We start from the raw sequence: 24,622 nt of genomic DNA on the forward strand, positions 1-24,622 counted from the left end.
GGCTGCATCAAGAAAAGTGTGGCCAGCAGGTGGAGGGAGGGGATTCTCCCCCTCTACTCCACTCTCATGAGACCCCACCTGGAGTTCTGTGTCCAGCTCTGGGGCCCCCAACATAAGAAGGACATGGACCTGCTCAAGTGGGTCCAGAGAAGGGCCACAAAGATGATCGGGGGGCTGGAGCACCTCCCTTACGAGGACAGGCTGAGAGAGTTGGGGTTGTTCAGCCTGGAGAAGAGAAGGCTCTGCGAGACCTTATAGCAGCTTTCCAGTACCTAAAGGGGGCTACAGGAAAAGTGGGGAGGGACTCTTCATCAGGGAGTGTAGCGATAGGATGCAGGGTAATGGTTTTAAACTGAAAGAGGCTGGATTTAGGTTGGATATAAGGAAGAAATTCTTTACAGTGAGATTGGTGAGACACTGGAACATGTTGCCCAGAGAAGCTGTGGCTGCCCCCTCCCTGGAAGTGTTCAAGGCCAGGTTGGACGGGGCTTTGAGCAACCTGGTCTAGTGGAAGGTGTCCCTGCCCAAGGCAGTGGTGGTGGAACTAGATGATATTTAAGGTCCCTTCCAACCCAAACCAGTCTATGATTCTGTGATTTATATGTATGAAAACAATTGGGGAGCAAGTCTCAATAATGTACAAGTTAAAGACACACATTTTTGGAAGACATGATTTTATGAAAAAATACCCCATATCTGAGAGATGTTCTACACCTCTGAAAAAGACATATTCTGGTTGCCTACAATACTTTTAATGATGTTTTCTTTTTGTATTGCAGCATGACCTAGTTGATGAGGAACTGGTTACTTCAAGCTGTGCTTTAGTGAGACGAGATAAATGTCCATTTTAACTGCATATCATTAATGATTATTTTCAGAATATGGCTTGAAAGATGTACAAATTTGCCAAAATTGTTAATACTTATTAATATTAATATTTATTAATATGAATTATCTCCAAACAAGCTGATTTCTGAATGCATCACATTATACATTTAGCAGGAACGAGTTGCCAGTTTCCTGCCAGACATGCAACTATGGATAGATCTTAGTGATTTTTATGAGAAAAGATAGATTCATTTGCATGGCGGGAATTCTACTGAAAGGTATACTGATAACATTTCTTAATGGTTTTGTTGGAAAAGTTTCAACCAAGGTCAAATGTGCTTACTTCCAGTCTTATTAAATGGATTTTACTGTCTAATTTTGTAAGGGATTTTGATGACCTTTAAGCACGTTATTTCCTTGTCTATGAATGTTCTTCCTGACCATTTACTAACTCTGAAGCAGGGAAAGTATGAGTTCTGGGAATACGTAGACAGTCTTTTGTTGCTTTTTCTCAGCTTTTTGATCTGTTAGTGGGAATGCAAACTCTACATGACATTGTGATATCTGAAGGTTATAAGAGATCCTTATTTATGGGAACTGACAAATGAGAGATATCCAGGACAATTTGATTTGTATCAGAATGATGAAGAACTGTAGGTATTAACATCAGGGAGGAAAAAGCTCAGAAAATTTAAAGGATTTTTGTTGAGCATGAGGTTCAAGGAGAACATCATATTTTTAAAGTTTCTCTGGTCTAGGTGGGCCCTGAGTAACAACACCTCCTCCTGCTCTCCACTGCCTGCCTGATAGCGCAGGACTGGAGGAACCTTGAGAGGTCACCTGGTCAACCCTTTTGCGAAGAGCAGGATCAGTGTCACTGATGGTTACTTAACCTGTGATTCTCTAGCTCCTATGAGAAATATCCAAAATGAGCCAGCATCTTCTGTTGCCTACTTGTTCTTTTAGTTAAGAAGTTTTACTTCATAACTAAAATCTGTATCTCTTTTGTTGTTGCCAGCTCATCAGCTGATTAATTTTTATTCTGTTTTCAGTGGAGATGGGAAACAATTGATCTACCTTGTGCATGCTGGGAGGCTGTTTCTTCCTCCATCCCTGCAACCCCTCTGTATCAAGGGTCTGCATTTACTGGTGATCCATGTGTTTCCAATGAAGAAAAGTAAAAAGATTTACTGAGATAATTTGATGACTTTGTTTATGAAAGTGATGGAATTGAGAGAATCTTTATCAAGAACCTCATTGTGTGTGATTAACCCAAATACTTAGTACTTAAGTCTCTTAAAAAGTGTAGAGCTAAATTGCAGTGGTTGCCTGGGTTACAGTGATTGTTACGATTTATGAAACAATCTCTTAGAATGACATCTCTTAGAATGAATATATGATTTATGAAACAATCTCTTCGAATGACATCCGTCTGTATGAAAACAGAGACCACACATAATTCACTAAGCCTGTCTTGATTCCTCTGACATTATTGCTTTAAAAACAGGTATGCTACTGTATAATATAAAAATGTGTAATCTATGTGATGCACAAAAAATGAAATCAGCAGCTTTTACAATGGCATATGTAGCAAGCTGGAGTACCCTTCCTAACACTGCTCTGCATGGAGGCTCCCTCAACTGAAGAGCTTGTTTAGATATATCGTGAACAAAACTCACTCTGTTCATGGAAACACCTCTTCTTTCTCTCTGCCTTCATCTTGCTCCTTCATTTTTGGAGTTCTACTTCATGAGCTCATTAGTTCTTTAAGTAAAAAATAATGAGCACATGCCTCTTCTCATCATATTTTTAAAGCCTATACAGTCCCTGTCCCTTGGCTATGGCATCACCCACTGCATTGCAACAGTAAATGTTGACTTCTGAACATCCTTTTCAAAGGTGGCTTTTGGATAGCTCATAAGGCCTCCTTTTCTAAAATAGTCTTTCTAGGCAGCTCTGTGTTAAAAATATTGCCATAAAATATTTTTTATTTACAAGTCTTACTAGGTAGTTCTTTAAAAGCTTGAATTGCAATGTTCTTTCTATAATACACCACAGCAAAAAAGAAAATGCCGCCACATGTTAGTGTTTGACTGAAGCTGATGAATAATTAGGCTGCTGTGGCCCTCTTGGCACTTTCTGATGATGGTGAGCTAGCTGGCTCAGAACTAACCAGGCAGAAAAAAGCAGTTCATTTTTGCCTGATTCTACTCGCTGAGCCAGGTCCATACCCCTCTGTGGTTACTGGTGCCACATAAAGGAGGTGCTGGAAATATGTGGCTGGGAACAGAGGAGGAGGAGTGGGACTCCAGCAGTCTGGGCTGAGATTGACTTGAGCTGCTGTGAAACTGCACCAATAACTTTTCAAGTTCTCTTAAATCACTTGGTAGTTTCAGTCTGAAGATCTTTAGCAATAAAATGGTGGCTTAGGAGCTCTTTTGTTCTATCAGTCTGTAATTTCTGAGATAATAAATCCTCATCAAAAATAGTTTTAAAGGTCTTTAGTACCATACCACTTGTCTCAAGCTGAAGTCCCAGGCATATTTTGACAGTTTGCCTGCTCACTTGTATTTGAAATCATGATTATATTTGGAGAACTCAGGCATATTCACATAATCTGCCTGCAGAAAACACCTCCAAATTTAAAATAGAAATCATATTCCTTTAACAATGAATTCTATTAATTTCTGTATCTTTTAGCACCCTTGTCTGAAAGAGCTAAACAGTTGCCTATCTCCTGCTCAGAACCATTTTATGCTTGGAGGAAAAGATTTAGCCTTTTAAAATTCCACAGCTTTCTGGTGTGGCAATAGGATTTCTTTCTTGGCTCCTTCCTTGTAAGAACATCCATTAAATTGTAATGTTATTTATTTATATAAATAAGAGGTCACCATCTGCAACAACACCAGATCCCCTAAATTTCATTGATCAAATGGAGGAAATTTTAGCTGTCAAAAAATGGCCATGGTGACTGTTGTCAGAGAAGGAAATGTGCAGTCTTCCCATGTTTGTACTTTGCTAGTCCCATGTCCCTTGATCCATAGCTCACAGACTTCAGCAAATGAAGCTGATGGCAAGTATATTCTTTCCATGGACTGCTTACACTCATCTTCCCAAGCAGCCACTCTCCAGTGTGTGAGACATTTCAAAATCAGAGTACCTGGTACCATTTCCATGGGTTTTTTGAATGCCTCTTTGTTTCTGATCATCATGTGCTCACTCCTAGTCATTCATGAGCTCAATGCATTAGAGATTCTTCTGCTACCTGTTCCAACAGACACAGACATCATCCCTTGCCATTTCTGGGACAACTTCATCAATGTGAGCAGTGAGACTATGCCTTTGTCTCATACTGCCAGGCATTTCTACATTAGGTTCAGTACCTTCAAAGTTTTGACTAGGCAAGAGTGCAGCCTTAGTTTTCCTGTCATACCAACATAATGTTTTCTATGCAGCTGCCAACCCTTGGTAGTCATTGTGTAAATCCCATATATCTCATGGTGGTCATGCAAGAATATTTTATGTTTCTCTGTGCTCTGATCTAAGGTTTCCAAGAAAATCTGGGGAAGTGCTTTTGAGTAACTGTAATCTTTCCAGTCTAAATATCTGCTATAGTTTGTTTGAATCTGTTCCTGTTCACATGTCATTTCCCTTCTGTGGCTCATACCTCTATTAGGGGCCTACACAGCTTGTGTCAGCCTCAATAGATGGAGAGGTATGAGGGCAAAATGTAAAAAGGGTGGAGGTCTGGCAAATAAAGATAAACTGTCATGCAATATGTTTTACTGGGTCAGCTCAGCCGTGGTATCCCAGAGAGAGATATCTTTCCTGCTGTTGGCAGGATGATTGGGACTGAGGGATGAGAGCCTGAGAGCAGCTGCTGGGCTCGCACTATGTGCCTTGGAATGCCCTTGACTTGCATCATTGTCCAAGTAGAGAGAAACGTGGGAAGCATAATAAGACTCCAGATAGAGAATTATGTATAAAATATGTCTGTGTGTATGCCCACGTACACAAATAAACATTTTCCTAAAAGTTTTAAACACTTAATGATGCACCTGTTGTAGAAGAATTTTTAATGCAATTTGAAGATGTTTATATCAACTTAATACAAATGTATTCAAACTTTTTAGGCAATAAAAAGCTCTGTGCAAAGGGCTGATCCCTTGAGATTGATGACAAAGGAACATCAAGAAAAGAAAATCTCTAACTGCTCCTTTGGCAGAAGCACAAAACCAACTGGCAGGAGAACACCCCACCAGGGAAGACTGACACCTTTTGAACCAGAAGAAGTAAGTCAGTAGCAAGGTCTATTTAGACGGCCTTTATTTTCTTTTTCCTGATCCCCACATAGCTGCCGCTTAAGTCTTCTTTCCATGGTACTGCAGGTTTTTTGCCAGAAATTATCTTAGACACTGTTCATACATTGAGCTATTCGGGCACTTGCAGGCTAGAGCACAGATGAATGCTTTGAAACCTGCCCCCCTTGCCCTCAGAAAAAGTTCAGAGGTGATAACCTGCATCAGTGCATCGCACAGGCCAACAGCTCCCTGGGGCCAGGGGCTGGGAGCATCAGGAGCTCCCCAAGGAGTCCAGCAGGGCAGGGCCTGTCCCAGAGTCCCAGGGAGAAGGGCAGGTTAGGGATGGAAGTCAGGGTCAGGCCAGAATCCCAATTGTCAAAGCCCATAGTGATGAGACAGGTCTGGGGTCACAACAGGAAGTCAGCCCATGGGTTGGGATGTGGATCAATGAGGTGCATGGCCAGGCACAGGCATGTCTGTGATGCAACCCAACATGGCCCAAGAGTGAGAGCTGCTGAAGTGCAGCTCCCAGGAGAAGGGACAAGGGAGTGGGAGGTAGCCCTGTCTGAGGCTTCTTCCAACTCTTCCACCCACATCCTTTCTCCACAACAGTCTGAACCAAGATTAGACACCTGTACTATATCAGCAGACAGACGGCTAAACACCTAGGAAGGGGAAGTGCACTCTGGCCATGCCACTGGTAGATCCCATATTACTGTGAAGCACGACTGTATGTCAGGGCCTCTCCATTTTCCTTCAGGTTGTACATCAACCCTCTCCTACGGAGATAACAGATGATAGGAAATCACCTGGAGCTGTTTCACATCTGAGTGGTGGTTTTAAGGAGCCTAACTCATCTTCCTATGTAAAAGGTAAGATTTGTGGGAACTTTCTGTCTGCTTAGAGTGGTCTGCAAGTGACTTGGAAACACTGGTCCCCAACTCTTGGCTCACAGGCAATATGTTGTCACTAAAACTCTCCTATGATTCTTAGAAGAATTATGGAATTTATATTTTACAAGAGAGGGAGAACAGATTGTGCTGTTGCCTGCTTACTGAGTTTGTTGTCCTGGAGGCCCAGAAGATGGGAGAATGGATGTGATCTGCACTTTACTTTGGTCTAGGACAAAGCACCTTTGGGAGGATGGACAAGCTGTTAGCAAACATTATCAGTATGGAAGCAATGTGTTGCAGGAATCTGAGAGCTAGCATCTTTAAAAAACCTTCTGGGATAGGTGTGGAAACATGTGATATGGCAATTTTCATAAGCTTTCAATGACCCCTTTTACTTTGCTTTTTCTTACAGGCAGGTCTTTGCCCATTTCAGGTAGCTCAGAAGACATGCCCCTCTCACATAACCACAGCAATGACACTTGCAGCTTTGCATTCTGCAGTAACAATGAAGAAACAGAGGTATTTCACATGTAAATCTATAAAATAATTCAGCGAGTCTGTGATCTCAGTTTTCATATAAACATGCTAACTCCCATTCATCTGGGAACAATACTCTCCTGGCTTTATTTTCTTGCCTATACTCATGATAAGTACAGTCTTTAAACCAATATTGCAATGGCTTACAAATAATACAGTATCAAGATATTCCTGCACAACTGTTGGACATTAGTAGATTTATGTTGCTAGTTAACATTTTAATGTTGGCTCAGGAAGAAGAGACTCTTGATCTTAAAAAGACAGAAAAATTTCTAAAACCTCAGAATAAAGTGGCTTTTGTGACCACACACAGGAGAAGTGGCATAACTGCATATGACAACAAAGTATCTACACACAGTTCTGCATTTCTGGATGCTGAAGCAAAGGTTTGAGGAACTTATGATTCTGGCTCTTACATGTTCAGCAACTGTTTTCTTTCCATTTGTCAACTGAAATAAAGCACACCAAGAAAAAGAAAATATTCCATTCCCATTTCCTATGCTATGCAGCAGACACAAAGCTTAATGATGGATCTGGCAATTTCCAGCACTGTGTTTACAGCTTTGTACTGGAACATATCATTGCCCTGTGGGGAGCAGTACTCCCTGCTCCTTTGGATCCCACAATTCAAAATACAGCTCATCTTCAAACTATAATTAACATTAGTTAGTAACTGTTCTGGATGATATGTGACAGATGTCAATTAACTTAAGGGTCTTTTATGCTGCCAGACAGTGCAAAGACTGCTCAATAGTAAATTGGATGTGTAACAATCTGAAGAGCCCTTAGTTACATAGTTAGCATCACCTACAGCTAAGAGCCATGTAATTTGTTCTGGAAGAGTGGATCTAGCTAATACAGGTACCTTTCTTTGCAAATCACTAACCCGGTACTCAGACATAGTTCTGTTCTTTGTTCTTATGTTTATTCTTTCAGTTTCCTATAGCGTAGTTTCACCAGAATGCACTCTTGTCACCTAATTTTTGGACTTTCTCTATGCTATCTTTTGCTTTGCAAACTGAAATTAACTGGAGTTAATGTACAACATTTCTAGTTATGAATAAAAGATCAAAATTCACTACAAATGCAAGGCAATACCAGAAAGGGCAGCTTTCCTGTGTGTGTGAAAGTAAATATGGTTTTTGCACAGTTGACTAAAATCAATGAAAATATTTTAAAAACATTTCTGTTTATGTAACACTGACTGTGATGTTTTCATAATATAGCCTCCAAAATCAATATTATCTAGAAGGCCAATGTTACATCAAGAAAGAAGAAAAAGTGAGGAAGAGGTGCAGGAAAAAATAGAGTATCGTGATGGAAAGGTGAGATAAAATAGAATGCAAAAATACTTGAAGAAATCACCAACAGGACTGCAGTATAGATGAGAATCACTGCTTCAAGTAGTCATAGACAATTATGTCTCCAATTGAGTTTCTGCTCCTTAAGGGAGAGCTGAAGTGTAAAGTTCACACCATGAATGGTAGGAAATATGTATAGCTGATGGGCTGGAAATCAAGTAACCAAATTATTTTCTTATCTCCCACATGGATTTGCTCTATGACTTTCACAAAGTCCTTTTTGTTTCACCTACCTCATTTGTGGTCTGGGAGGAATGATATGCTTACCATTAGAAATGAAAATGTGCTAGTGGGGTAGTGATGGTGTTTTGTAGCGCAACATTCAAGGTCATTTTTTTCTTCCCTTCGGAGTGAATCTAATGGCAGTGAGCTGTGCCAGCTGGACACCACTTGTGGGAGAAGTCTTTCATTATACACAGCTGGCTACACCTGCAGTAGCATCGGTGGAGCTGGGCTCAGTGCAGCCTGTCCAGTTTGCTCCAGCCACCTGTCAAAATTCCTAGTGATTCCCCAGCTGCATCTAGAGATTGTTTCCAGATGCCCCTTGTCCTGAGGCCCATAGCTTAGCTTGGCAGCTGGTTTCATCCCTTTCCTGAAAGTTGCTGTCTTCCAGGAGGGGATGAGTGGGCAATTCCTATAGGCTTCCTATTGTGTCCCTGCACTCCTTGCCACAAAACTGGGTAATTTGTCCCCAAGTGGCCATGTCACCTTTTCTGCACAGCACCTCAGGAATGATCTTGAAAGGCTGGTTCTGTAGATGAGTCTATGCATTGGAAATTTGGTGCATTGCTGCTGCGAAAGGTTGTCGGCAAGGTGACCAAGTGAGCTGGTGCTAGTTTCACTGCTGATAGACAAGCACTCTTTCCAACACTGTCGCTGCTCATCTAGGCCAGACCTGAACTCAGTCCCAGATGTCTCTTCAATTACACTGCACCAGGCTTACCCAATTAAAACATTCCTTTGATATTGACTGAGTTTTCAATTCTGGATAAGATTTTTGGCTAGATAAAGTTAAGACAATAATTCAGTTTCTGTGTCTGTTCTGTTCTGGGCTTCTGTTCTCATCCTGCCAATACAGGTGTTGATTAATGAAACCATGAGCAGTCACAGAAATTGCTTTTGCAATGTAACAGTTGTTCAGGGAATACTGGTTTGAGATGACAATTCTTTTATAGTTAATGCTGCAATGGGCTCTGTGAAAGCTTCTACCAATCACAATTCCCTCTTGTAGAAGTAGCAAAACCAGTATCTGTTGTTTGGATGCTCAAAAGAAAAATAATTATAAAAAATAGTTCACTCTGACATTTTTACCACTGGATTTTATTAATAAAGTTGAGTGGTGGGCTGGACTTTCTTGTGCAACTAGAGAGAGAGGTCAAAATAGGGAATGATGCCTTTAGAAAGAGATAACAACTCTCATTTAAACAATGTGGACTTCTTGTAGCAATGCCTTTTGTCATAAGTAGGTGTAAGAACATCTTTCCATTACTAAATAGTAATGTTTAAATAAAATAATTTCTAAAAACTAATGCCCTCAGTAAGATGGAAGTATTTTTGTTGGGAGGTATTCCCTTTCTGTGGAGAGTCTGATAAAATTGGAACCATATGGCAGAGCTATAGTGCATATTCCGGTTGTCTTCTTTGGACTTCACCAAATGAATTATACTATGAAATTTGATATACGTTGAACAGAACTAGCTACCATAGTAATTCCAGGCAAATTGATTAACAAGAGGCTATGCTAGGTATGAAGTCTTCTTTGACCAATGTATTTTTTGTAGAAGGGCACACCAATGACATTATTGCCCCCTGTTGCTAAGAAGTTTTGAGCAATTTTGCAGATCTCTGCAAGCAGCCACATTTAATTCAGTAGTACCGAATGTCCATACAGGGTTAGTTACTTGGAATAAAATGGTTGTTAACCTATGTCAGCAGTCTGTGTTAATACATCAAGTAAGTTCATTTTGATTCACACAATCCAGAACCAGGGTCTCTTGAGTGACTTGTGTAGAAGGTGCACCAGAATATATGAAAAGAGTACAGACAGTTACTCACCGAGTTTGGCCAAGGAGAACCTTGAATGGCTTCCCTATTGCCACAGGGCTGTGTGCCTTACCTTACTTAACAGAAAAACAAGGTGTTGAGGTGGGAACTTGGGCCCAGTGCTAGAAGTAAGTTCATTTTGTTAAAAGAAAATTACTTTTGTCCTCTTTTACACACAAATGAAGCAAACATGATGTACCTGTGCTGCAGACATAGCTTTTGAAATACAAAGGCATAGTGTGACTTACTTCAAGCTCCAATTTAATTGGAAGGCAGTACAATGTTACTCATTTCCTTTGACTTCATTTACATTAGATGCTCTATGTGTTTGAAGGTAGAAGAGGTGCTTACTGATGGACGTCGAATCATCACTTTCCGCAATGGTACTAAAAAAGAGATCAGTGCTGATAAAAGAATGACAACGATTAGCTTTTTCAATGGAGATATAAAGAAGATCATGCCAGATCAGAGAGTGGTGTGTAACTTTTTTTTTCTTTAAGGAAAATAAAATGATGAAGCAATTTTCCAACAAGGTCCTATTATTTATCTTGATCTATCAATTCTGGGAGAAATTGATGAGGAAGGGTGTTGGTTTAACAACCCTGAGCAGTGAAACTGGTTCATCTACAAGGACAAAAGTGGAAAAAGATGAAGGTAACAGTCAAAAAAGGAACAAATGGGTAGCTGGCCAAGCAGATTAAAGGAAATTGAAAGAAGGCAAAGGACAGGGGCAGCCATCTGAAGCAAGTTTTTATGTATTTGCAGGGTAGGTAGCACAAGGGGTTCTTCCCTCTTGGCATTATGTAAATACAAATAGTTAATAATAATGTGAGCTAGGGTGGAAATAAGTGAGTCCTTGGCAGCAGTGGGACTATTTTAAATTAATAGTGCATGGATGGGAGCCAAAGCAAAGAGGTGGGGAGATGAGTTTCATGTGTGCACTGTTCTCTTGTATGCTACAGAGATGAAAGTAGCATCATCTAGACACAGCCATGAGGAAGGGGGTGAATGAGAGAAAGGAACAGCAATGCAAACATAGCTACTTTTGTGGATGGCAGATACAGAAAATCACCTTGAAATGACTTTTTTAAGATGGCTTATTTTTAAGCAGAGTTACAGTTGAATCTGCTTATGCAAATATTGTGAACATGCTGTAAACACTTCACTCTCCTTCCAGATTTATTATTATGCAGATGCACAGACAACCCACACTGCTTATCCAGATGGCCTGGAGGTGCTGCAGTTCCCTAATAATCAGATAGGTATGCAAGAGCTCAAAAATGTGAACTATATGTGCAGTAAGATTTCTATTATGAAAGTCCGATTCTGACTCCAGCAGACTGGGTATTTTCTTCTCATTTTGCATTGTCTTTGCATTTAACTTTCAGTATTTTCCATCACTTTTCTGTTTGGTTTCCTCCTACAAAGCAAAGATAATAATGGGATGTAAATGCATCTCTTCTACTTTTGATTATCTGATTATTTGATTCTTTAATTTCTTTAGCAATGTGCTGGATATCATATCCATCCTCACTACAATGTCCAAAAAAAATCTGGTCTAGCTCTGTGCAAAGCAACATGAAAGAATACTAGACAGACTTTTTATATCTTCTTTTCCACAGAAAAACATTATCCTGATGGCACACAAGAAATTGTGTTCCCAGATCACACAGTGAAATGCCTCTATAGTGACGGACTTAAGGAAACTTTCTTCCCAGATGGTACAGTAGTAAAAGTAGAAAAGTAAGTCTCGTGTTAATGACAGGAACCAGGCATTGGACACAGGTACATTGATACTGACATTTAAAACTGTGGTTGGATTCTGCATGGCTGGGAAATTTCCAGATGAAAGGAGAAAGGATTTGTAAGATAATGAGCCTTTTGCTACAGCAAGGCACTGAGAATTGTTCACTTCCACCTTGGATGATAGGTGACCATTTATCACTGGCAAAGTGACTGTGAAATATTCCTCATTTAGTTCCATGTAACTTTACACTGACCAGGGTTGCTGGGAGCACGGCTGTCTGTGCTAACAATCTGGGTATTAGAGGACTCAGGAGGAGGACTCCTGAGCTCTATTCCTAGCCTTTTGGCTCCCTTTCTGAGCTTGGGCAAGGCATTTCATGTATTATTTCTCTACTCCTCCATGTAAAATGAGGAAAAACAACAATAGGACTTTCTTACACATGCCTCTTCTGGCCTTAGGAAGAATCCTGTTGTAAAATAGATTTCCTGCTTGAAAAATGCCTTGAGATCCCTGCATGACGAAGTCATGTAAAATGCAGATTTCACCATCCATTAGGTATTATACTATGCACTGAAGTACCTTTGTATTGAAATCTCATTGTGAGATCTGATCTCTAGTGCCATCCCATGTAAGTTCAGAGGTGAATTATAACCTGAGAACGTCTCCACTTGACATTATTTTCCACTTTCATTGTGCCACATGAGACAGCTCAGTGAGATAGGTTAATAGCAGACAGTGCCTTCTCATCACTTCATTCATTGCTATTTCTTTCAGGAATGGAGATAAAACAGTGGTATTCAGTAATGGCCAAAAGGAGATTCACACTGTGCAGTTCAAGAGGCGGGAGTACCCAGATGGCACTGTAAAAACTGTGTACTGCAATGGCAGACAGGAAACCAAGTACTCCACTGGACGAATTCGAATCAAAGATAAAGAGGGTAACATCATCCTAGATAAGAAGTGACTCCTCCCCTCAAAGGGCTGCACTGTACGTAAGTAGCTCAGCCCATTTTCTTGGCAGGTCAGAACTGTTAGGAACATTTAAGTCTTTGAAAATGAATGGATGGATCTGTAGGGCTGAAATTTGCTTTGGCTCAGTGACTGGTGCTTAGTTTGGAATAACCTTACCCGAATTAAATGTCTCTTGAGTGAGACTTGAAGGAGACGCAGTCACGCCCTCTTTGTGTATGTAACATTAAAATAAATGCCCATAGTACTTCTCAGCAAAGTGTTTGTTTCATGATCCTGATCACCCTTTCCTGTGTTTTACTGCTACTTAATTGCAAAAGTGACTACAATTAAGGAGCATGGCATAAGAAGTCCAAATCTACAGAGTTTTTTGAATTTCAGTTCAGTGCTGCCTTATGCTGCCCCACAAGCCTATGTGGGTTTTTTTTCCCTCAGTTAATCATCACAAAAAATATGGAAGTGATTAATGTTTCCAGTTTGGTTGGGTTCTTTGGAGCAGAAGATGTATCAGGCCTGTACATTAGATCAAAACCTGAGCAGGAGTTGAGTGAACAGTCACAGTTCTAGATGTCCCTTACAACCTAAATTATTCAATAACTATGTGATCATAATCTAAGAACTCTGTCTTGTGCATCTGAAGTCAAAATGTAATGTTTATTCCATCCCGGTCATTATTCCAGATTAAACAGCCCTTTCTTCTTCCTCCAGCAGTCTTTCCTCAGACCTCTTGTGTTGCATTGTTTTTGAATTAACCTCTCTCACTATTGCCTTTATTCTTCCAGTAGTGGAAAAGTATTTCTGGTCAGTGAATTTCTCCAGCTTTAAGGATCTTTGGATGACACTTGATACCTAGGGGGTTTAATCATTTATCAGACCCTGCTTTCAACTGTCTTCCCTGTAGACTGCCTGTCCATCATCTGTCTTGAATTTTTCCAAAGCACTGAAGGATTTCCCCTGTAGAACTCAGCTCATTACCTGCCCATTGACTGAGAAGACCAATTATTTCCTTATGCCCTTCAAATTCCTGTAGCAACAAACACACTTTCATAGCATGCTGCTTTAGCCTTTTCTCACACCTAGGTGCACAATAATTGCAAGATTACGGAATTGTTCTTTCTTCTCTTCAGTTTCCAGTGGGTCAGACTATCAACAAATCACCATTCAAATTACAGAGCATCTTTGGAAGAAACAGATTGAATAGAGCAAGAAGTGTTGCTAATATTTATCATACAGATGCTTCAGTTTATGAATTTAATTATGATGCTGTGAACATCCATGTAGTCTGATGTCAGCTGGTGCGATAATAAAATTGCACTGTTTCCTTTACTCCTGTATAACAAAGGAACAACTTATAAACCTGTGCTTTTTCACTACTGAAATATTTAATATATTTTATGTGTTTTGTAAAAGGAAACTAATTAAAATAAATCCAAGATATCATTCTTTTCCATGTTTTGCTAAGAATTTCAGTTCAGTGCTGCCTTATGCTGACCAAAACAAATCTATGTTGATTTTTTTTCTCAGTTTAGCATCATGACAAAAATGAATGTGATTAATGTTTTCAGTTTGTCTGGGAAACTAGATGTGATACTAATGCTTTCTAAAGGACCACTGTTTTTTTCCCAGGAATTCCTTTTAATAAAAGGTCCCTGTTCTCTAGTTAATATGCTGACATTATCTTTGTTTCTATAGTAATACAGAAAACAGGCTTTGTTTGCAGCTTTTAGCCTTACATCACTGTTTGCCATCCAATAACCTGTGTATATAGTCCCTTCTAAATGTAAATTAAATAAGGAACAATTTTGTTTGTATGTTGCTTGCTCCTTGCTTCATTTAGCACTCTCGACTGCACTTGCAGGAACCATTCTGATTCTGGAATAATTCAGCGTATGGTACTGCACAGGTGTAACAGTAGGGGATATGTGATTCTCTAAAACTACACATGCAGCGACGCATGCGTGCAAACACCTTGCTGACGTATGCATTCACCTTGCTGATGCATGCATTCACCTTGTTAGCACCTGCTTACATGGAGGCTGCAACAGGACATAAGCACTGGCCTGGTTTTACTTTCTGGCAAATCAACAGCAAACCTTCATCTGGTGAAATCAAAGGGTGAGACTACTGAGGATTTCACAGCACTTTTGCCAACCTGTGTCTGGCCACCGCTTTTACCAAGACACGTTTTTCAAGTGATATTTTATAGTATAATAGCAAAGGGATTATTGAAATAAGGGGCACAAATTTGATTTGAAAAGGAGAAGACAGAAAAACACCTACAAAAATGACATGCTCTGTCAGGTATGTTATAACTGGGAGTCCTTCACAGACCAGTTATGCCACATTATTTTTCACAGGCTGATTCTCACACCCTACCTCCTCCACTTTCCACTTACATTACTTAACCAGAAGCAGCAATGGCTCTACCAGCCATAGTTCATAGCTGTGGGACCACAAATAATCCAAAATAAGTGTAACTGCCTATGTACTTAAACTGTAGCAATACGCATACCTACGTTACCGGTTTTTGTCCTAGAGGGTTTATACTGAACAAATTTTTATGAATCCTTCAGGGAGGTGGAACACAGTTCGGAAACCCCACTTCTTGTCTTTCCACAGGTTTTCTGGCATTAGCAGAAGCATGCTACAGCCAGTATTTGGTCTCCATTTTGATTCAAATTTAGAATACACTGTGACTTCTGAACAGAGTAACTTCCATTCACACAGCTGGGGGCAGCAAAGATGTACAAGGAAAGGGTAGTATTTTGACCATCACCTCAAATGCTTCAGTTCACTGTTAGTATTTTTCCATGCACCACTGATCAGTTTTATTGCAAGCAAAACAAAGCTGCCTAACCACGGTATCCATCAGGTGGCTAATGCAGAGTCTGCAAGAGAGAGGTTTGATCCTGTCTTCAGAAAATTATATTCGCAGTTTATATTCTGCCCTCTGATAACAAATTTCTCTGTTATCTTGGGAAGTCTAATTATTTCTTTATTAAGAGTTTATCTGAAACAAAACACTGGGGCAATATATAGATTTTTTTTAAAATTACTTTTCATAAGAATTCCTACAGAAACCTACTGGTCATAAAATGAAAATTACTTCTTTCTGTTGTTTCACAGAATGCAAAATTTATCTCTGGAAATGAATGTCAGGAAGCTCACTGGATTCTTCAAAAACATGATAGTTTTGTGTCATCTGTATTACCTGCACCTTTGTGAGTGCATGTTGAATGCTTCCTGGTGTAAAGTGACCATTTTTTCAAGTCATAAAGACCCCTTAGTTAGAAAAGGAAAAGAAGCAAAGATTGCTGAGAAAAGTAATAAACAATGACCGGCATTTCTGAGGATGTTTTGAGAAATGCAATTCTCCATTTTTATTCTGGGATTACTTTAATATTGCAAGAAGTACTTTTAAAAATTGGTACTCTAATTTTAAAAAGTAATCTCACGGTAATTGCTAAATTGTTAAATTTTTAAATTGTGTATTGTTTGAGATATCTCTCTTGCTCATTCAATTTTGGTGTACATCTACCTCCTTCCAGCTAAAGTTGTCATTTATGGTATGTCTATCTAACCTAACATCATGAAGTTACACAGAAGTTAAGTAGCCTACCCTTTTCTTTGTGTTCTGCTGTTCCAATGGTAACTGTTTGCTAATTAATTTGTTTATTTCCTTTATGATGCTCTTTATATCTGTCCCATCCCTGGAAGCTTGAAGTGCAGCTTCATTGAAAGGAAAAATAAGGACAAAATCTCCTACGCGGGGGATAGGCCTCTGGTCTTTATCGGAGAGGAAATAGGGGCGTGTGGTTAACCTGTAGTTGCAGAAGTCAGGTGTAGGTAACCAGCAGCTGAGTGGGGCAGACTTGTGTGGAGAATGCCCAGCTCCAGGGAAGTGTTTATTTTTAGTTTCAGCTTTTGCTTGGGAGGGTATTTTTGGCATGTTCATCCTTTCCCGCAGCTGGGAAGTCAGTGTTTTTCTTGGATGTGCTCTGGCAGCTCTCCTAGTCAGGGTAGCCACCTTACGAATTGATGCTCTTGCAGCCTGCAAAGCAGGTTGTTCAGAAGAAGCACATTTAGACACTTTTTGGCAAGTGAGTAAGCCAGGAGTCTCCTCTGTGGCACTCTCACCAGCTGTGCTCCTTCTGCCAGCCTTTATCCCGGCCACTTGTTTTTGCCTGAAAGTGTCAATCTGCTTGTAGTTCAGCAGTTCAACAATATCATGAAGAAGTTTTCTTTTCACAGTGTCATCAATGGAACAGTCTAAACACAAGGCTGGATTGTAGTTGACTTCTAAAAGCCATGGCTTGAATTTGTCATCAATCAGGATGTCAAAGCCAAAGAGCTCAAAGCAGTTGGAAGCCACGGGTAAGGGGGTTACAGCCAGGAGGGTGAGAATCACTATGTTATTGATCTTCTGCCAGAGGACCACGTCATCAACCCCAAATATTCGAAGGTAAGAACGAAATTTGCTGAATGTCCATTTGCAGCCACGGCCAATCCCTTCTTTATACTTTTTATATGAGGCTCCATATTTGTTGATGCTGGTGTTTGTTAGGTGGGCATAGACATTGTCCAGAGAACTGAGGTCAAACTTTTCAGTGGCAAACCTCACCAGTCCTTCTTTGTAAGTGTAAATGGTGAGGGGGCAAAAACTGGTGACACACACATAAAGGCGCAGATCCAGTTTATAACCTGAAATGAGCAAGGGGTTGCTAATGTACTTCTGCACAATGACTGTACAGTCATATACTAAGTCTTTAATGTCTTGGAAAATGAGTATGCCCCTTCCACGGGAGAGATCCACAGGCTTGCAAATCCAGTAGCTAGGTCTTCTGTCTACTGACTGTCTCTCCTTGCTATATTCTGCTATAAATTTGACATAGTCATTGGGCATGATGAATGCCACTGGACTAAATTCATACAGAGCTGATCCATATGCTCCTTTCATACGTTTCAGATGCCTTGCCAAGTAGTCTTTTCTGGTGATCCGGACAGCTTCCGGGTAGTGGTTGAGTCTCTGCCATGGTTTAATGCTGTGGTGGTCTGTCATGTGGAAAGGTGAGTTCCGCCAGTACAGGTTCCAGTCTGCATCATCTTGTCCCTTTTTGTCAAACTCAGACCAGCCGCGTTCCAGTAAAACCTCACGGACTATTGAAGGGACATTCTCATGGAGACGGAACACCAATGGCCTCAAGATATCTCTTGTATCATAGTCATCTGCCATCATTTCCATCTTACTAGCTGAAAGAAAATAGAATCGCCAGGAAGGAAACAATGAAATTAATGTCACAGATTGTGCCAGCAGTCATCACCTTCATTTTATTCTTAATGCCTGTCACTCTCAATGTATTCTCAAAGTATGTTGTCCCTGTGTGTTTCTATGGTCCATGACTGAGAAGTCAAAGGCTGTGTTTAAGTTGAAAGATATATAAAAGGGCTTCTATTCCAGATAGTTGTTAAGGCAGCACAAAGCACTGACTGCTACAAAGTTATGTGTCTCCACACTTTCTTTATGTTTTCTTTGAGGTAGCTTACTGCAGCAGTAGTTGTCCCAAAGCTTTTACAATTCTTGGATACTTAGACTTTTTTTTTTTGCAACTGCTGTCAGCCTAATGGCTGTAACTTTGCCTAGTAAGACCTACTTTGCACTGCTGCATAACTGAGACATTCTGCCAACTCAGCATGTTGCCCTGCTCTGAGCAAACCCTCTTAGTTAAGATTATAAAGCCCAATGTAAAACTGTCAGTAAACAGTAGGAAAATGCCTATTGATTCCAATGCTCTTTTCCTCTTCTGACATATGCTGATTTAAATCACTGATAATCTTCTGCTATTCCCCCAGTGAGGTCCTCCCCAGTTCCTGAAGAACAGGGCACATTCTTGTCTCATCACTTTCCTCTCAAGAAAATAATGTTTCATAGAAATGTATGTAGATTCTGGATGAAATACCATTTCCTACTATCTACAGTAGAAATAGATGATGGTCTTCATCTATTTTTATGGGTAAGAAACATACTTGGGAGTTATTTTGGGCATAGCAATTCTCATATAAACAGTTCGTGATGTGTGCTCTTCCCTCCCCACCTAGTTCCATACATACAAGACTCAAACTAAAGCACCTGTCTGGTGGCATAGCGGACAAAAAGTCCTATGGACCTGTAGATCTGAGACTGTTGTTGTTTCCCTCAGTTTTAATTTCCTGAAACCCTACAGAGCTGCTCCCTGAGGATCAGACTCTGTGTTTGAAACAGAGTGTCTTGGACAAGAGAAGAGTGTTTCTGCTGAGGACCATTCTGACACAACATTAACATACCAACCTTCACCTCTTCTCAGAAAGTAGCAAGCAAAAGAAATACAAAGAGGGTGGGACATATGCTAGACAAGACTCCTTCACACCCTATTAACAGAGTGACATCCTTGTCCTTTCTTTTCAGGTTGAGTTTTAGACTCCAGAATAAGTAGCCTCTGCCTTCCAAATAACTTCAGAAACTAAGGGAACATGTCACACCTGGAAGTACTCAATGCAACGTGCAGCCGAGTTGGCCACGGATGCTTTTTCTGTGGAAAAATTACAATTTGTTGAAATGGACAGCTTTTTTCCAGGTAACAGAAGTAATCTTTTGCCAGACTTTTTATTTAATTTGAATTTTGTTTTGAAATTGTCAGAATATTTTCATATTTTTAAAAGACAATGGTTCAGAAAGGCTTTTTAAAAATGTTAATTTAGTTTTAAAACTAAAAGCCCAAATGTGAAATGAAATGCTTTACCAATATCAAAATGTAAATCAACATAATTCAAAAGCTTTGCAAGTCACAAAAGAGTTGAAGATTCTTTTTATTTGAATGTGAAAAACAATTCAAAAATTCTTGCAGGATGAAAAAACGTGTTTCTCTCTTCAATCTAACATTTGGTGACTCTCTCATATGATGTACCTATGTCTTGGCTGTCCAATGCATTCTGCTGCTGCTAACAGGCTCTGAGGGCTGTGTAACAGTCACAGAGATCTTCTACAAGCAGTGTTGTGGAGTCTGTAACAAGTGCATTACAATGCAGAGAACAAACCCAGCAGAGTCTCAACCAGGGCTTGATGGGAGGAGGGTTTTAGAGAAGGGTCCAGGAAGTATTTCAGGGAGGCTGGGAAGCAGGGCTAGAAGTGGTAAAAGTACATAGGACTGTAGTGTGTAGGTTAAAAATAGTCCTGGACCATCTTATATTCTGTAGTGATGGAATCATTGCCTGAAAATGAAGGGATTTGAAGCAACCTTTGGTCCAGGATGTGAGGAATGAGACTCCTAATGGAAAGGAACTTTAGGCCTCATTACTGGGCTGAGATTGTGGCCAAAATTTGATTTCTATATACGATGACTTTCTATATTCCAAAGTAATATGTAATTCTATATTCCAATAGTAATAAGTATATTAATATATTTAGTGATGTTTTACAGTCAGATTTGCAGTACCCTTCCATCTCAGGTTTAAGCTAGTGTTGGAAGAGATCAAGATCTAAACTGCACTGGGATTATTCCTCTGAATCCCCTTAGAGATCAGAGATTCCCTCCCTTTACAGACTGCAGCTGAACTCTCCTCAGCGAGAGGTTTCCTTGGGTGAGAGGTTTATAGGGAAAAGGAGAGAAACATGGTAAGTAGTTACTGAGGTGCAGTCATGATGTAATAGGACTTACATAAAATACCACAATAGGGAAAGTAGTCTTGCTCTGTCTCTTGCAGTCAGTGCTCCTTTTCAGATACCACGAAGTTGGGGGCTTGCTGCTGAGTTTGCACACAAACCTAACGTGGTGGTCCCAGGAAATGGCTGTTATTTTTGCTTCCACTTTCATTCCTGGGAGTTCTTTTTCCTGTCTGCTTATTAAACAGCACTATGTCACATGCTTTAAAAAACCCCAAACAACTATACAAAACTAAACAAGTTTTATAGTAGTTGGTTCAAATCCTTGGGCAAATATTATTAAATTAAGAAAAAATCTACGTAATTGAAAGTAGCCATGCTAAGCATTTGGATGAGTCAATTTACGAATTACAGTTAGCTTTGTCTTTTCTGCAGTGCTCAACATTGCTACTAGAAGTGTTTCAGTGAAAGGCACTGTTGTACATGAATTCAGTGCGTGGTAAACTGTGCCATCACTGTCTCAGAGAGGTAATCATAAATTAAGGTGTTAGTAATGTCTGAACAAGGAAGCCTTCTTTGATGGTTTGTTTATTTCAGCCTGTGTTAACGGAACATCTTTTGTACCTCCTGCATTCAGGGAGCAGTTTACAGGAGATTGGCTCTCCAAGTCTAGATATAACAAATGTCAGCTTCAAATTCCCTGGTAATTAACTGCAAAGAAAATAAACCATTTTAACTAACAAAGAACACCTACCCACTTTTAAGGAAGTCATATCACATATAAGCAGAAGCTCCTGTGGTGCAATTATGAAACAGTAATTCTAGGATTAGGCATCGGTCTGAATTAATGAACACAAATTTCACTCACTTTACTCTGTATAAATGTGTATCTAGATGAATGCCCATCTCTTCATTAGCTCTGCTCCCAAGAGGGCTGTGTTCAGCCCATTCCGTAATAACTTGGAAACCTACAGGTGTGTTCGCAGACATTTTTCCACAATGCAAAAAACCTGCTACAGCTGTCTCTGACCACACTCAAGTTCAGCACCTACCTACCGCTGTTGCCGACTGGCACCCAGAAGCAGAGACCTCTCCCCTGAGGAGAGCAGGACGCTGTCACCTGCGACCTCACCGCTCCAGGGCCGTGCGGTGGTGCCGCTGCTGCGATGGCAGAGCTCGCACTGGCGGCCCCGGAAAAGTGCTCACGTCAGCTCGGGCTTCATGCTGGCCGGGGCTGATTCCGGTTGCTCGGTTTTACACCTATGGGAGGAAATACGATCCTTAATGGTTAGGCATTAAAAGTGTGTGTTTGCCGAGTTAATCCGGAATGTCTCCGTGTAATTAAACTCGGCAGACCGACCAGGCGGTCTTTCCTATCGTCCTCAAGCCCCCAGGGACACAGATGGTAACGCGGGCCTGGCAGCTGCCCACCTTCGGATTTAGTTTCAGAAATAACCATTGTAATTGTTTCTTGAGGCGATGGTTTCTGCCCGGTACAGCATCCAGGTTCACCCCGCCTGTCCCAGGCCGCGCTGCTTCACCCCGCGGCTCCTGCAGAGGCCGGGCGCTGGGCCGCTGCCCCCACAAGGCCAGGCTCTGCAAAACCGCCGCCCAGGCTCTGCGGGCACACGGGGCCCGGCGGCGCTGGGATACTGCCGCCAGCACCGGACAGCCCTCCCCGCAGGCACAGCGGCGAGCCTGAACTGCCGCACATCGCGCTTCTATTAGCGAAAGCATTAGCACTTAAAGCGGTGGGCGCTGGGGCGGGGGCCCGGCTAAGCCCCCCCGCCCCGGCCGCACATCGTACCTGGGCCCGGCCGGACCCGCCGCCGCCGCCCTGCCCGGCTCTCCACCCGCACCGCCGCAAGCCCCGCCGCCTGCCCCGGCCCACCCCCGGCCGCGGTAGCCGGGCGGGCGGGCGGAGAGCGGCGGGGCTCGGACAGGCCGGCGGGCGGCCGCAGGCCGTTGCTGGGCGATGGGGAAGGGCGGGCCCTCGCCTTCGGCTCCCCCTCTCCTCCCCGGCAGCGCAGGCGGCGGGTGACGGCAGAGCTCACCACAGCTGCCCCGGCCCTGCCCTCGCAGGGGCTGGGGCTGTTTGTTGATTTAACCGCCCGCAGCGTTTTTACCGGAGCCTCCCGGGGGAGACGCACACCCAGGGCGCCCGTAAGGGAAAAAACCCGTCCCCTGCAGCTCCCCCTCGCCTGCGTGGCGCTACACCTGTCGCCCGCGCCCAGGGTGCTCTCTGCTCCCACGAGGGTCGGGACCCCCCACCTGCCCAGGGCGGAGCTCCGTGCCCGTGGGCCTGATGGGGAGAGCCTGCCGCCCAGGGCCCGCGCCGGCAGGGCCGGGTGACCCGGGAGCCACCTGTGCTGGTTGAGCCCCTGCAAGTCTCCTCTGTCCTGAGCGTGCATCTGAGCCCCCAGCAGCTTGGACCTTTGGCTCATGCCATAAGACACCAGGGTATTATGCGCCTCATGAAAGCAATTACTCAATGTGTCAATGTTAATTACCTGAACCTAACTATTTTACATTGCAGATGATTGCCACAATCCACAGGCTTCCCGACACCTAGGTCTTCAACAGAGATTGATGTGTGACCCAGACTCAGTCCCTGAAGTCTCTGGAAGAAATGGCTCAGGCATCCTTCCTCAGGGCTTCTTCTCCTGTCTGACATAGGTGGCCCCTCACTCGGAGTCCTCATTAACTGCATTGTCTCATGGTTCTCTTGCGTGAAGGCCTGACTTACCTCCTATACCTGTATGGAACCACAGTTTGGAACTGAGGATACCAGGGAAAACGGGGTATTTGGTAGATCAGCATTGCCAGGCTTATTACCTATTGCCAGGTTTAGACCTCTTGAAGGTTTCAGGCATGTGACTGGGCCATTCATCTGGCTACAACTTCAAATCCCAAAGCTAGTGTCCGTTGAGATGGCTACAGCTGCTCTCATTAACCTCACACAGTCAGAGTCAAACTGATAAAAGCTATTGTTTCATTGCGGAATGAACACTGTTGCAGTGGGTGAGATAAGAGCTTGTGTAGTAGTGAAACACGGAGTGAAGAAGGGTGAGTCTACCTGCACCCTGATGGTGGTCAAATCTTCAGTATAGACAGACCTATGCTGCTCGCTGCCTGCTAGGCTGAAGCAGGTCTGTGGAGTCTTCCTTGGCCATGAAAGGGCAGAGGCCTCCTGCCACAGCAACCTCAACCATCATTTTGTTTCTTGCATTTCAGTGAAGAGGTGTTCCTAGCTGAACTTCTGCCTGAAGTTTTTTTGATATAGTATGCAGCAAAACTCCTGTTGCCTTCATCATAAACAAAACCACATACATTTTATAACTGTGTATTTTCCATTCATAATGATGCCCTAAATGTCAATTTCCATTTAGATCATGTCCAAGACAGTTGATCACCTTTATCCTCACCCTGTCCCAGGAGTAAGCATGTTCACAGCATCATCAATAGCTGTAGCTGTTGCTTTCATTACCAAAGTAATGGAGTTTTCTCCCTTATTTTAAAACTGGGGAAATGACTGCAGTAAAGTTCTGTGACAAAATCAAGAGTGGAAAACAGCTCCCCAAACCACAGGCCACAAGGTCCTGTCTACCATCCTGACCATCTGTCAGGTACTGAGGTTCTCTCCAAGGTCAGAGCACCTTTTTCTTGCTCCTTGGTAGCTCTGCATGGTTTCAGCTGAAATCTGTGGAGTGGGGAGCCATTTGCTGGGATGCCACTGCTGAACTTTACTGCAGACAAATCCTGGGCACACAGAGTACAAAACAATTAAGGAGGTGTGCTGGGTTGACCCTGACCACCAACAAAGCACCCACCTCATTGCTTACTAACTCCCCCCACCAACAGGATGGGGGAGAGAATCAGAAGATCAAAAGTGATAAAACTCCTGGGTTGAGATAAAGACAGTTTAATAGGTGAAGCAAAACTGTGTGTGCAAGCAAAGCACAATAAGAAATTCATCCACTACTTCCCATCAGTAGGCAGGTGTCCAGCCACTTCCTGGAAAGCAGGACCTCAGTGTGAGTAGCAATTGCTTGGGAAGACAGACGTCATAACCAGGAACATCCCCACTTCCTCCTCCTTTCCCCCTAGCTTTTATTGCTGAGTACGGCATCATGTGGTATGGGATATCCCTTTGGTCAGTTTGTCTTAACTGTCCTGGTTGTGTCGCCTCTCAATTTCTTGGGCACCCACAACCTACTCACTGAGGCAGCAGAGTGGGAAAAAGAGAAAACCTGGATGCTGTGCAAGCACTGTGCTGTGCAAGCAATAGCCAAAACACTGGTGTGTTA

At 42.1% G+C, this 24,622-nt stretch overlaps 1 protein-coding gene and 1 pseudogene across 2 annotated transcripts; one reads left to right on the plus strand and one right to left on the minus strand.

Annotated features, from left to right (window-relative positions):
- The window catches only part of LOC141941644 (uncharacterized), a 38,791-nt pseudogene extending 26,082 nt beyond the window's left edge, over positions 1 to 12,709 (plus strand).
- A 3,325-nt stretch (positions 12,710 to 16,034) lies between these two features.
- Positions 16,035 to 22,213, minus strand: TTLL2 (tubulin tyrosine ligase like 2). 2 transcript variants are annotated; one of them, XM_074864805.1, is made up of 3 exons: positions 22,123 to 22,213; positions 21,372 to 21,575; positions 16,035 to 17,929 (listed from the first exon to the last, which is right to left on the minus strand). In XM_074864805.1, exon 3 carries the CDS (start codon positions 17,919 to 17,921, stop codon positions 16,275 to 16,277), a length of 1,647 nt encoding a protein of 548 aa, XP_074720906.1. In that variant the 5' UTR covers positions 17,922 to 17,929; positions 21,372 to 21,575; positions 22,123 to 22,213; the 3' UTR covers positions 16,035 to 16,274. The 2 variants fall into 2 exon arrangements, with proteins under 2 accessions (XP_074720906.1, XP_074720905.1); XM_074864804.1 differs by having other exon boundaries at positions 21,368 to 21,575.
- Between the last annotated feature and the right edge of the window lie 2,409 nt (positions 22,214 to 24,622).

Source organism: Strix uralensis, chromosome 3 (assembly GCF_047716275.1).
Source record: "Strix uralensis isolate ZFMK-TIS-50842 chromosome 3, bStrUra1, whole genome shotgun sequence".
Taxonomy (NCBI): domain Eukaryota; kingdom Metazoa; phylum Chordata; class Aves; order Strigiformes; family Strigidae; genus Strix; species Strix uralensis.

Coding starts and splice junctions, on each gene's coding strand:
- TTLL2 (XM_074864805.1), bottom strand. CDS start 17,921: ATGGAAATGATGGCAGATGACTATGATACAAGAGATATCTTGAGGCCA.